The sequence below is a fragment of the Mastigoproctus giganteus genome, chromosome 8, assembly GCF_048544385.1.
Source record: "Mastigoproctus giganteus isolate SK-2022 chromosome 8, ASM4854438v1, whole genome shotgun sequence".
Lineage (NCBI taxonomy): Eukaryota > Metazoa > Arthropoda > Arachnida > Uropygi > Thelyphonidae > Mastigoproctus > Mastigoproctus giganteus.
Genome location: NC_143582.1, coordinates 89,443,458 through 89,457,334, shown reverse-complemented (window position 1 = coordinate 89,457,334; position 13,877 = coordinate 89,443,458). Strand labels below are relative to the sequence as shown.

General features: G+C 35.5%; 1 protein-coding gene across 1 annotated transcript in view; it reads right to left on the bottom strand.

Annotated features, from left to right (window-relative positions):
- Positions 1–231: 231 nt before the first annotated feature.
- Positions 232–13,877, bottom strand: part of LOC150081707 (protein strawberry notch homolog 1-like) — a 438,163-nt gene continuing 424,517 nt past the window's right edge. Inside the window, exons 29-30 of the mRNA XM_090378817.1 lie at positions 4,201–4,397; positions 232–480 (exon numbers count right to left, since the gene is read on the bottom strand). Of these exons, the coding sequence (XP_090234943.1) occupies positions 395–480; positions 4,201–4,397 (283 nt within the window). The 3' untranslated portion in view covers positions 232–394. The remainder of the gene's footprint in view (positions 481–4,200; positions 4,398–13,877) is intronic.

Here is a 13,877-nt window from a genome sequence, read left to right as displayed (position 1 = left end):
AAGTTAAAATTCTTATTAAATTCGCAAATTAATTTACATGACTTTTTCTGCAATGGTACATGGTTCTAACGATACTCACAAAATTATGTAATTAATACATTATTCTTAAAATCAAATTACGTCAATGATTACCTGTACATTCAAGGAAACACATGTTGTTCTAAAATTTTTGTCCTGGAAAAAAAAAAAAAAAAAAAAAAAATACATAGAAAATAAATACAGGTCCATATTTATAAGACGTATTGAAAAAGACATTACCCTGTACATAGACAATGTTTAAAAAGCAGCAGCAGTCTGCCTTTCAATATATCACACTACTACCTCTTATTTTCATACCACAGTTGGGCACTTCTCCAGCATATTACATTTCTACAAGTTCTCCATGCACAGAAATTTAAAATTCTTCAACAAAGGTTTTTGTTGCATCTTGAGCGAGAACAGTATCCAATGGTTCAACACAGTTACTTGGAACGAGACCCCCTGAATTAAAAAAAAAAAAAAAAAAAAAAAACGATAACATTAATTAAACTTACAAAACACAAACTTTCCCGTGCCAAAAAAAAATCTGACTTTAAACATACAGTCAAAGGATTGTTAACATAACTTATCTGGTAGATAACAACTGATTATGACTAGATGCTCTTCAGAAATTTAAGTCAAAGGTGTGTTTATAACAATGGCCTTGTCTAGACTAGTGTTTCCCAGGACTTGACAATGGGGGGGGGGAGACTTTTCTTGTGGTAGGCAAAAATCCTATAAACAGTGATGGGAAATGCAGGTATGCTTCATAACAAACTAAATATCACTGTTATTAATATATATGCACGTACAGTTTTATGTAAGAAATAAAACCATAGACCATAAAAAACATCTGAGAAACACTAGTCTATAGTTTGCAATCATGAGCATTCCAAAGTTTTGAACCAGACTGAATACCATTTCACACTTTTAACATTACTACGAGGAATTTTTATAATGCCAAGCATGGTGTAGAATAATTTGTTATATTTCAAGCTTCCAATTACGATATAGTTTAGGGTTAAAGCCTCAGGTTATGTAAAGAGTTAACTAATGTACAAGTTAGTGCAATTGCATCATTTCAGAACATAGCCAACTACTTAAGTAGTTATAAATTGGCATCATTAAGTATATCTCATATTGTGAATACCTTGATGAGGAGCCAATAAGCTTCGAAACAGTGCTGAGAATAAGTAACAATAGTCTTCCCCTATGTAAGAAATAAAACCATAGACCATACATATTCGAGGTAGTGCAATATCATGGCAACTTGTTGTGAAGGTATTCACAATGTGAGATATACTTAACGATGTACTGAAATGATGCAATTGCACTAACTTGTACATTAGTTAACTCTTTACATAACCCGAGGCTTTAGCCTTAAACTATATCGTAATCTATATTACTCCACACCATCCGGCATCTCTCATATTGTGGATTTATACTTCGCAACTGGGTTGTCATCATTGCAACACCAGGGTACCTGCTGAGAATAAGTAGCAAGTCTTCTCCTATGGTGAAGTGTTACTTATTCGAGGTAGTGCAATATCATGGCAATGTGTTGTGAAGGTATTCACAATATGAGATATACTTAATGATGCCAATTTATAACTACTTAGTTGGCTATGTACTGAAATGATGTAATTGCACTGACTTGTACACCTGTCAATCCCCAATAAAGGATGATTCAATCTTGTTTTATAATAGCATCTGGTAGGTTCTCACAATAAAACTGATAGAACTGACGCAAATTATGTAGTCATGTGCAGCAGTAAAGTACATTACATCGTCAATGAACAAAAATCTTCTCTTATTTTAGACTGACTGTCCATGGCTAAATCAGAATTATCCTTCTGACTTAGGCTGCTATGGTAATCAATTTCCAAATGCAAGTGGAAGATTTAAAAACTGTTGGTATAACAAATTTGCATAACTTTCTTCGGCATATCTAGGATGACTTCAGTTACACAAATGTGGGATCTATGGATTTTGAAATGTTGGCATAACATTTCAAAGAAACAAGCTGCTTTATTTAAGCCTTACATGAGGAACATGGAGATACTTTCCATACAAGTGAAGGTTCAGTCAGAGTTAGAAGTTTGCTTGGCTTATTTAGGATTGCTTTACCAGAAGTTCGTTAATTTTTCCTTCTTTCAAACTACTTTTGGACATGTGGCTCTTACTAGTGGTCACCTGTACATTCAATTCTAAAAACAGTCGCACAGCTTTTTCACTGCTTCTTTAAACAGACTTGTCAGATATTGATGCTATGCTACCAGTCTAGTTAAACATTAACCCAGTGTGTAAACAAATGCTTCAAAATCTTTATTCACTTCAGTGGCATACATTAATCAAAGATATTTAAATCTATCTTTCCTTTTAGCACACATATTTATACCATCAAGTGTTCAATCTCCTCTTTTAAATATCCTTGTTGCTCCAATCATCAGGCCCACTATAACAACAATAAATGTCAGGAAGTTTTTTAAAGGAATCTTATTAGATACAATAGTTATGATTAATTTATTAAAAATATATATATACAATATTATGTCAAACTATCATATAAATAAAATTTCCAATCTTGAACTCTTCTTTATTAAGTTTGGGAATATAGAGCTGCAGAGAAGAGCAACAAGATTAGATGTAGGCACAAAACAGTATTCTTACTAAGAAAGACCAGTTCTGTGAATTTTAGCATGGTTTGTGTAAATTAAATACTGATGATATTTGTTCATTGGTTCACTGCTCCTCAGTATGTGACTATATTTCCTGAATGATATCCATCCGAAATTTATTCTTCTCTTGACTTCCAGCCAATGATTTGTCCAAGATAAATATATGAATCCAACTTTTTGCATGGGGTGTCTATGTCTTGTCTTTTCATAATCCACAAATGCCAGGCATAATGGCATTTTATATTCATTCGCTGTGATATTACATGAAGGTGATCAATCATTGATTTTCCTGTCCTAAAACTAGCTTGCTCTTTTGGCTGATTCCCATCAATTATTTTTTATAATCTGTTAGTAATGACCCTTGTGAACAACTTGTAGATGTGGGACAAGTTAATTGGCCTATAATTTTTTCTTACGCAGCAAAATTATGATTGCATTATATGATTGCCTTAGGCATCGTGCATTTCCTAAAGAGTCTTGCTAGTTTCTATGTTTTGTCTCCTCCTCCTAATTTTAACAACTCTACAGTAACTTTATCTTCTTCAATGCATGTTCTAACTCATCAGGAAGGATATCGGGTATGTTGTATGTGTTTCTAATTTGTGATCCACCTTCCTCATTGTTGGCAGTGTGGAAATTGGATCACTTCCCCTCGCTCCTTATATAATACTTTATAGTACTCTTCTGCTATTTATAAGTACACCATCACTATTCTTCAGATTCAGTATCATTGCTCGTTTAAGTCCTTTGTTTTCCCTTAATGCTTCTACTTTTCTTATGTCCTCCCTGAGTCTCTTTTGAATGGCTTTGCATAACTCAGTATACTCAATTTTGTCCTTGTCTGTTTATTTTGCTCTTCATTTGTCGTCTTCGGTTCATCACAACAAGTGTTTCAAAAGCTGGCTTTTTCCTTCGTCCTCCTTCCATATAATTGCAATTTCAACACCTTCTGAATTACACCTCACCCGGATGCATCCGTTCCTGAAGAAAACCCCAGGTAAGAGTATTCTTCTGCCTTAAAATAAAATATGTAATATAATATTTCTTTAAAATTTCCAAAAATAGCCTATACTACCCTTTTCAAAAAAAATCCACAAAGAGATGGCAGATCCTCTACAAGGAAAAATGACAAATTATTAGCATTTGTCCGATTTTACGAAAATTAGTGGGTCTCGACTACTCAAGTTTCGAGACAATGCATTTCTTGAAGTTAATAAGAATTGCAATGAAACATCCTCATTTTTATTTCTTATTGTTCCAAATACAAAGCTGATATAGTATATTGCTGTAAGTTTTTAAAAATATATTATGCTAACTATACAGACAATGAATGCATTCATAGCATTACCAGTCAGTAAAAACAGGAAACATCACGTGTGGAAATTTTCTGATACACTGTATGTATGTAAATAAATGAACAAGAGAGGTAAAACCTCTGAAAAAAACAGATGCATTTGACTTCACGGTGCCTAGATAACAGTTCTGACATACACAAAAAGCTCACCTACAATCCGCGTCCCATCTTCAGTACGTAGACGCACCACTTGCAGCTTTGCATTATGTGACCCTTGTACAGATGACAGTACAGCTTCAACCTTTGTCCACACAGAAAGCACAGACCCACTAAGGACATAATATGTCCTTTGTCGCAAACCTATTTCACAAGACATTTGTGCTGCCACTCTCCTACAGTGACCATACCTGAAAAGCAACATAATTCAAAATAAGCAGCTATATGAATCAGGATCTTCAAAAAGCTTTTTAAATTCTGTGAAATAAAAATTGACTATATAAATCATAAAACTTACATTCACCAAGCTTGCTATTTTCAATTTTAACACCATATAAGTGATTTAGAGAACCTCTTTTCATGTTCTGAAATCTTCAATGAATTTTAAAATTCAAATCAAAACTTTTTTTTTTTTTTTTTTTTTTTTGGTTACTGCTTTACAATCAAGGTAAAAGAGTATTAGTCAGCAACCAGATCTTGAAGAATCTGCATAGCAATATTTTTTTTTTTTTTTTAATATAAAAAAAACATAATAAAATTAGGTCAATGAGCTGAGAAATGGCAGTTGAAGTATGGCAGCTGGGATTACTGCTACCCATATTGCATATGGGTAGCAGTAATCTGAGAGTAACTTATCATGGTACTTGGGATTAACTTATACATGGTAGTACACTCAGGGTAAGGAAAAAGGCCTAATGGGGGGATGTAATTTTGTAGTCAGATAGGAAATTCTCTGAGCAGTGCAGACATGCTTCAAGGAGAGCCCATTAGGTTTTGTCAATGATATACAGAAACTTTGCTAGCAGGGATAAGGAGGTGATTATCCCTTTGCACAAAACTTTTCCATCAACTACTAAATTAAAACCCATCATTTTGCATTTTCACCAAACAAAAGATTATACTTGCTAACAAAACTGAGGATATTTTACTGTAAAAATTAGAATGAAATTGTACCATCTGGGAAGTACCATTTAAATAAGACACTCTTATAAATTTAGTCAGCAGTTAAAATATTAACCCAGAGCAAGTTTCCTTATGGAGTTTTGAAAATTTGTAAAAATAAAACACTATACATAAATGCCTTAAAATAAAAATAAATTAATATTTAGACTTGACTGCCCAAAATTAAAATGAAATTGTAATAAAAAAAAAAAAAAAAATTGACATCTATATATGTATCATTTGATTCAGTTTTCAACTTCTAGATCTGAATTCCAAATCACCAAAACTGGTGGGATCTCCTCCAGTTTTGAGTTGCCCACTGTTATAAACTGTCTACAGTTACTTGGAAATACAGATAAGAGTTAGCAGCATTTATTGGAAGGTGTTAAGACAATTCATACATAAACTGAAACATTTGAAATTTGTGTACACTCTCTCTCTCTCTCTCTTTGGAAATGGTCAACTATTTTAACTTCTGAGATACTAAGGTAAATTGCTAATATTAATCTGGCAGTGGCGGCCTCTTCATAGACACATTCTTAAAATATATCTGTGCTGAGTTGGATAGGATAACCCTATATAGATTAACACAGTTGCTGCTGCTTATATCTGCAAGGGTCATTTATTTGTGCCTCTGGGTACTGGAACAAGTAGGCAGTGCTTAGTAAATGGATTTCATCTATGAAGAATTATCACTGAAAGTGATTCAGCATCCTAACACCAACAGATTCATCTGAATGAGATTCAGAATCTGCATCACTTGAATAGAATTCATATTAAAAAGAGCTGATTCAATGTCTCATCAGCTTTAACATACTGCCCATCCCTGCTCCAGGCTGTGATTCCATTATAACAACCCTTTAGAAGAAATTTTACCATTTCTTCTCATGGAAAAAGCTAAATGAGATAAAATAACTTAAGTAAAGAACATATAAACTCGTGTTGTTTGGCATTACAAGAATGCAAAATGGGATGACCTGCGAGATTTCTTTTCTTCTTTTCCTTGGTCGGATTACTGTTTCAAAACTTCTGATGTCAACGTTTGCTCAGATCGTGTCAGTGAAATTATTCTTGCAGGAATGGAATCCTTTATCCCACACTCCACTTTAAAATCTCGTCCTTTATCTAAACCTTGGTTTTCCAATAAATGTGCTAAGGCTGTTCAAGAGAAGAATGTTGCATATTGTAATTGGCTTGTTTCTAATTCTTCAGTTTCATTTTCTGCCTACACCAAAGCTCGCAACAATTGTAAAGCAGTTATTAATCAGTCCAAACTAGAGTTTGAACAGGCTAAGAGTAGAAAACTTGCTTCTTGCCCTAATTGTAGCCGAGCATTCTGATATCTTGCCAAAGCTATTGGCTGCAACTTTTACCCATCTCTGCTCCCACCTCTGTCCAAACCAGATGGTTCTGTTGTCACTTCAGCCAAGGATAAAGCTAGCCTGCTAGCATCCCATTTTTCTTCCAACTTATGTATTAATGATCTTGGTAAAACACCTTCCACCATTCCTAACACGCTCCATTCAATGCTTCCTGTGGTCTTCCGTCAAAAGGATGTCAAAAGGATTTTGACGAATCTTGATGCTAAGAAAGTTCCAGGTCCCGATGGTATTTCTCCACTTGTTCTCAAAACCTGTGCTCCTGAACTCCTATTCTTTGCCGCCTTTTTTCACTTTCTTATTCCTCTGCTCTAAAAAGGGTGACAAATCCCTCCCATCCAATTATCATCCCACTGCAGTTACTTCTACTCTTTCTAAATTAATGGAGAAATCAATTAACCGCCAACTCTTAACTACCTAAAAACTTTCCGTCTGATCAACAATCGCCAGTATGGATCCACCGGTGATATTCTGGCTTATCTTACCCATTTATGGACTAATTCAATGGAAAGGTTTGGTGAAACAAAAGTAGTTTCTCTTGACATCTCAAAGGCTTTTGATCATGTTTGGCATAAAGGTCTTCTAAACAAGCTTCCATCTTATGGTTTGCCAACTGCTTTTAGTAATTGGTTATCCAGTTTTCTCTCTGATCGCTCACTGAGGGTGATGGTAGATGGCTCTCTGTCTTCTAACTTCTCCACTAATGCCGGTGTCCTCCAAGGTTCAGTTCTTTCCCCCACTCTTTTCCTCTTGTATATTAATGACCTTCTTCCGTTGACTAGAAATCCTATCCGTAGTTTTGTCAATGATAGCACACTGCATTCTACTTTCCATTTTGAGAAACCTTGCCCTGCTTAATCAGCTTCAACTTCTCGAAAATCTGCTTCCAATTCCTTAAATGCTGATCTTCAGGTAATTCTCCAGTGGGGCAAAGACAACTTAGTTGATTTCAATCCTTCTAAAACTCATTCTTGCCTTATATCTCGCAAAAAAATTCTTCTGCTCCTATGCTTATCTTTAGTGACACTCCGATTTCTAGGCAAAATGACATCTCTTTTGGGGATTACCCTGACTTCTAATCTCTCTTGGCACAAGTACATTACAAATATTGCTTCCTCTGCATCTAAAAAAACTTGGTTTTCTCTTTCGCTCCTGCCGTTACTTTTCTTCCAAACAGCTGCTCACTCTGTATAAATTGCAAATCTGCCCTGCCATGGAATATTGTTCCCACATCTGGGGTGGTGCCCCCAAAACCTCTCTCAGGTTTCTTGATTCCATTCAGAAGAGAGGCAGTTAAGTTAATTAATGATTCATCTCTAATAGAGTCTCTCCATTTGCTGTCTCATAGACGTACTGTTTCTGCTGCATGCCTCTTCTACAGATACTTCCATGGGCACTGTTCTTCTGAATTAGCTTCTATAATTCCCGCTCTCTTTCAAAACAGTCCGAACATGTGCTGCCACCAGCCAACATCCATTTACTGTCCAACTTCAAACTTGCAGAACCAACTTTTCATCTTCCTCGTTTATTCATTCAACTGCCGTTTTCTGGTACAACCTTCCTTCATACGTATTTCCTGAAAATTACAGTCTACAGAAGTTCAAGTCCAATGTCAACAAATATCTTCTTTCGTCTTCTCAACCTCCAACCCAAGCACGGTACTAAATACTATAGGTTTTAATACCTCTCATGTTTGGGGTTTACATAAAAAAAATATGAAACTGTGAACCAAGTACACAGCTTTTATAACACTCTCTAGATAGTGTAATGCTAAGCAAAATCCCAGCCGTAATGTGATAGCCTATGGTTGAATTAGTATGCTGATATCATTCATTTATTGACGAAATTTGAATGGAGGCATATTTTCATTAATGCACAAAAATTGCATTTCATTTTGACACAAGTTTCCTAAGGGGAACAGGAGAAATGCTATCCTTCCACTTTTTTTTTTTTTTTTACTTAACTTATGAAATCATGCATTACAATGAGATAAAATTGCATTGGAATATAAATCTATTTTATTTTCCAGTCAATTCTGTTTCATGTATATGAAATTTTTCTCATTCCTCCACTTGGAAAAAACATCAACCGTGACCCAACCTTCTTATTTTTTTATTCTGACTTCACAACTCGGGGTGGCTTGAATTTTATAGATTCAACTGGTAGAGATGTTTAGCTTTTACTAAAAGTAATAATGTTATGCAATTTCTTCAAGACCTAGAATACCAGACAGCAGAGGCAGATTGGTAGTTACAAGAGGCTTGGAAAATATTTTGAGGACACTTTGTAGTAAAAAAAAAAAAAAAAAAAAAAAAAAAAAAAAAAAAAAAGTCCTTCACTGATTGCAGGAATGGGAGGGTTATATTTCAAGTGAGTAGCAAAATCATAAAATGTAAATGTATAATTTACATTTAGATTTTTAACAAAATGTAAATTATACATTTACATTTTTATACATAAAATGGAAAGAGCGCTCAGTGTGTGGATGGAAAACAATATAAAAAATGGATTTCCAATCGATTCAACAATTTTAAGAGAAAAAGCAAAATCTTTTTATAACCATTATCACAAGGAACAAGGTAGAGAAGGATCATCTGACAGTTCTACAAATACTTTCACTGCCATTAAGGTTGGTTTAAAGGATTTAAAAGAAGATTTTATTTAAGAAATTTAAAGGTGTTTGGCGATGCAGCTTCTGCTGACCAAGAAGCAGCAGCAGTTTTCCCTGAAGAATTTCACAAAATAGTAATTGAGGAGACGCGGGGTACATGCCGGAACAAATCTTTAATGCAGATAAGTCTGAGCCTTACTGGAAGAGAATGCTTAACAGGTCCTATGTTACCCAAGAGGAATAACGGATGCCAGGATTTAAAGCAAGTAAAAATAGGACAATGCTTTTATTTTGTACAAATGCAGCAGGCGATATGATCAAACCTGTTGTGCTTTAAAGAGAAAAAACAAAAATGAACTCCCTGTCTACTGGCAAAGTAACAAAAAAGCATGGGTAACACAAGAATTGTGCCTGGATTTGTTTAAGCATTGCTTTGTACTTGCGGCTGAAAAATCTTTCGTTCAAAGTTATGGTTATACTGGACAATGCGCCAGGACATCCACAGGAATCAAAACATCTAAAAGTAGTCTTTCTGCCAACTAACATGACTTCTCTCATTCAACCGTTAGATCAAGGTATAATTCGGATGTTCAAAGCTCATTACACAAAATTGTCTTTTCGTCAAATTTTCAATGCAATGGAAGAAAATTAAAATGTTGGAGTTATGCAGAGCTGGAAAAAATTCAATTTTGCAGATTTCATTGTCACAGTTAAAGCAGAACTGAAGGAACTAAAACAGGACGTGGCCAATGCATGCTAGAAAAATTTATGGTGGGAAGCTGTGAAAAATTCCATAAAAATCCCACAAAAATTCCTTCTGCTGACCAAGAAATTCTTAACATGGAAAATTGTATTGAAGGAGAGGGATTGTCTGACATGGTACCTGAGGAGGTAGAACTTTTACAAGAACCTAATTATAAGTTTACACAAGAGGATCTTGATGAGCTTATACAAAGTTTAACTGATGTAGAGAAAATGAATGTGAACAAATGGATGCTAGAGTCTTTTGCAGATCTATTTAGGGACTTTAGAAATTTAAAGCACAAAATCCGTGAATTAGATCCTTCAATGAAAAGGAGTACGAGAATTGAAACAGGCATTTGTGCAATACACCATGCTGTACAGTGAAATGAAGCAAAAAAAGAAGCAGCTCCCTATAACACTGGTTTTTCATAAAAAAAGATTGATTTCCTGTATGTTAACCAATAAGATATGTGTGTTCATATATATAGGATAATTAAAAATAATTTTTCTTTAGTTTTTATTTAAATCTTTGGCCCTTTGGAAGGGCCAAAGATTTAAATGCGTCGACAAATATAACAATAAACTGATTTTTCTTATTTTTATTTTATTAGCATTTACAAGAAGGAAAATATCCCTTAAAGAAGAGTGCGGAAGAAATGAGCCACTGAACCGCTATAGAACACTGGCACATTGGGTGTACATTTACTTAACAAAAAAAAAAAAAAAGTTTTTCTGAGGAGGGGGGGACATTGATAATTCACGGTAAGTCTTGGAATGCATCCCCAGCAAATATCGAGGGAACATTATTTCCCATTTACTGCTTCAAACTGTGATTTTGGTCTGATAAAGCAAGGATTATTCTAAAAACTGAACTTGCATTCTTTTCAGATGTTTTTACCAACTGTTTTATATATTAACTCACAGAGGTACATTTATAAATTTGTGTGCCCTAGACAATATAGCCATACATGCATCTCAGAAAAAATATCCGATGAAGTTATTATTTTCTAAACACTAATTTGGGTCCACTTTCTATTCAGAACAGTGTAATAGTTGTAGCATGAACTATGTTCTGATGAAACTGCTGTTTTTTTTTTTTTTTTAGGAGCATTAGTAACTAAGGCCACATTGCTCCGAGGATATGCGGTGGTCATTCCCTGATCTTTTTGCATCCTCCATATTTGGTGGTCACGGGATCGAAACCCGGTCTAATCAAGAAGCATGTGCTACGCACTGCTGCTCCTGCCCACCTGGCTACAGAGGCACCTCTCTGATGAAACTGCCTACACATTTCTAATTTATAAAGTTAATGCAATTAATTGCAACAGAACCTGGGCTAGACCATCAATTCAGCCCAATTAGCTCATGTAACCTAAAATTTGGGAAAGATTAAAAGCAGAATTGTCAAGACTAGTGAAGAGATTCTGGGAACAAAGTCAAAAATGATGCAAAAGAAATGGTTGATGGAGGAGATTTTGAGTCTGATGGATCACTGAAGAGCAGTCAAGAACAACTGTTTTGATTGTGATAGAATTCAGAAATTGATTAAAATGGCAAAGGAGGAATGGATGGAAGAAAGATGTGAAGAAATTGAGATTTTACAGCAAAAACATGAACGAAATTTGCACAGAAAGTTAAAGGAAACTGCAAGAATTTTCAGAAAGAGAGTACTGACCTCCATGAGAAATACTGAGAATGGACTGCTGATGCACTAAGACAAAAAGGTCAAGGCCTGGAAGGAATATGTTAGAGATTTATTCAGTGATGTGGGTCGATTGGATGCGATGAGAGATGGAACTGACATGGAAGGGCCAAAGATATTACAATCAGAGGTGCACTAGGCCATCCAGCAGGCATTGACTGTAAAAGCTCCCAGTCCAGATGAGGTTGCAACTGGGATGCTCAAACTTATCGATGATGATGATAATAGCATAGAAAAGCTTACTGACCTATTTAATAAGGAATATCAAACAGGACATATCCCAGATGATTGGCTTAAATCAGCTTTCATGGCACTCCCTAAGAAATGCAATCCTAAGTCTTGCGGTGATTTCCCACCAATCAGTCACGAGCTGAAAATTTTATTAAGGAGATTCAAAACTGCATATTTGCTAAATTTGAATATATGATTGGTGATATGCAATTCAGATTCTGCAACGGCCTTGGAACCAGAGATGCACTTTTCTGCATGCAGAGACTTAGGACAAGATGATTATGTATGTTTCACTGGTTTTGAAAGCCTTTTGACCATTTACAACACGTTACAACAGATTGGACTTGATGGTAAGGACATATGTATTATGAAGAATCTTTATTGGAAACAGAGAGCAGTAGTCAGAGTGGAGGACACTGAGATCAGTAGAAGAGTCAGGCAGGCTGTATACTCTCACCACTACTTTTCCACATATACTCCGAATATATTTTCAGGGAAGCTTTAGAAGCTGTTAAAAAGGGTATAAAAGTAAACGGCCATGTAATAAACAACATTCGTTATGCTGACGATATGGCATTAATAGCAAGTAGCAACAAAGAACTGCAAGGAATGTTAGAATGAGTATCAGGGCTTGCATATCAACATACAAAAAAACAAAATTAATGACCATCAGTAGGACAGGAGTTGACAGGACAAATCATGTTTTAAATGGCTAGAGTATTGAAAGAGTTAAAAGGTGTCCTTCAACTGTTGGCGAAATGAAAGTTTAGACCCTGATGAAGAGATCAAGATCAGAACTGAGATCTCAGTGCTATGTGTGGCAGCTACTTCTGTATGGAGTGTAAACTTGGACACTCAGGGCTTCAGCGGTGAAGTCCTTTGAGATGTGGGTATATAGAAGAATGCTGGGGATCCCCTGGATGAAGCCGATGACAAATGAATGAGTGTTACAAATTATAGGACATAATCAGCAACTGAGGAGCTATTGTTGTTGTTATTTGGTTTTTTAGGAGCATTAGCAACTAAAGCTATATTGCTCCGGGGATATGTGGTGGTCATTCCCTGACCTTTCTGCATCCTCCATATTTGGTGGTCACGGGCTTGAACCCCAGTCTAATCAAGAAGCGTGTGCTACACACTACTGCTCCTGCCCACCTGGCTACGGAGGCACCCAACTGAGGAGCATCATGAAAGATGGAAGATAAAATACCTAGGACATATCACAAGAGGAAGGAAGTATGAGTTATTACAGGTGATTCTGAAGGGGAAAATAAAAGTTGGCTGATGGAAAATCTCATAGATAACATCAACAGATGAATGGGACTGGTGCAAAGACTGGTTCGAAGAGGTGCAAAGGGTTAAACCTTCTTATTCTAATAATTTCTCTGATTGTGCCAGTTAAATTATTCTTGTAGGGTTGAAATCCTCTATACCCCATTCCAGCCTAAAATTTAACTTTTATTTAAACCATGTTTCTCAAAGAAAAAAGCTAAGGTGATTCAGAATAACAACAAAGCATGTCATAATTGGTTGTGTCAAAATTCTTTTTCTTTCTACACCAAAACTTGCAACAGCTGTAAGCAACTTATTGACCAAATCAAACTATTTTAAAATGTCCACCAGTAGGAACTTACCTCTTGTCCAAATGGTAAGTCAAGCCTTCTGGCCACAAATTCTGTCCATACATACTTCCACCTCAGTTAGATTAATGTAGCTCTATTGGACCTTTATCTGATAAAGCTGATTTAAAAGTATCTAATTTTTCTTTTAATGCTGGTGAGATTGGTAAATCCTTTCTACCATAATGAACTGAATGCCACTTTTGGTTTCCAGAGAAGAACCCTTAAACAGGGCTTAGAATGAACAGCAGCAAACCAGAACAATGTCCAGTTAATTATACATATTGGTCATGTATACGCTTTATTTTTAATGATTAAGATAGTTTACTAACAAGCATTCCATTCAGGGATGGCCAGCCAGCCAACATGCCACTTTCTCAGGATGATGAAAATTGATATATATGAAAAAGGAATTCTGTATAGAGTGTGAATTTCTGATTTTA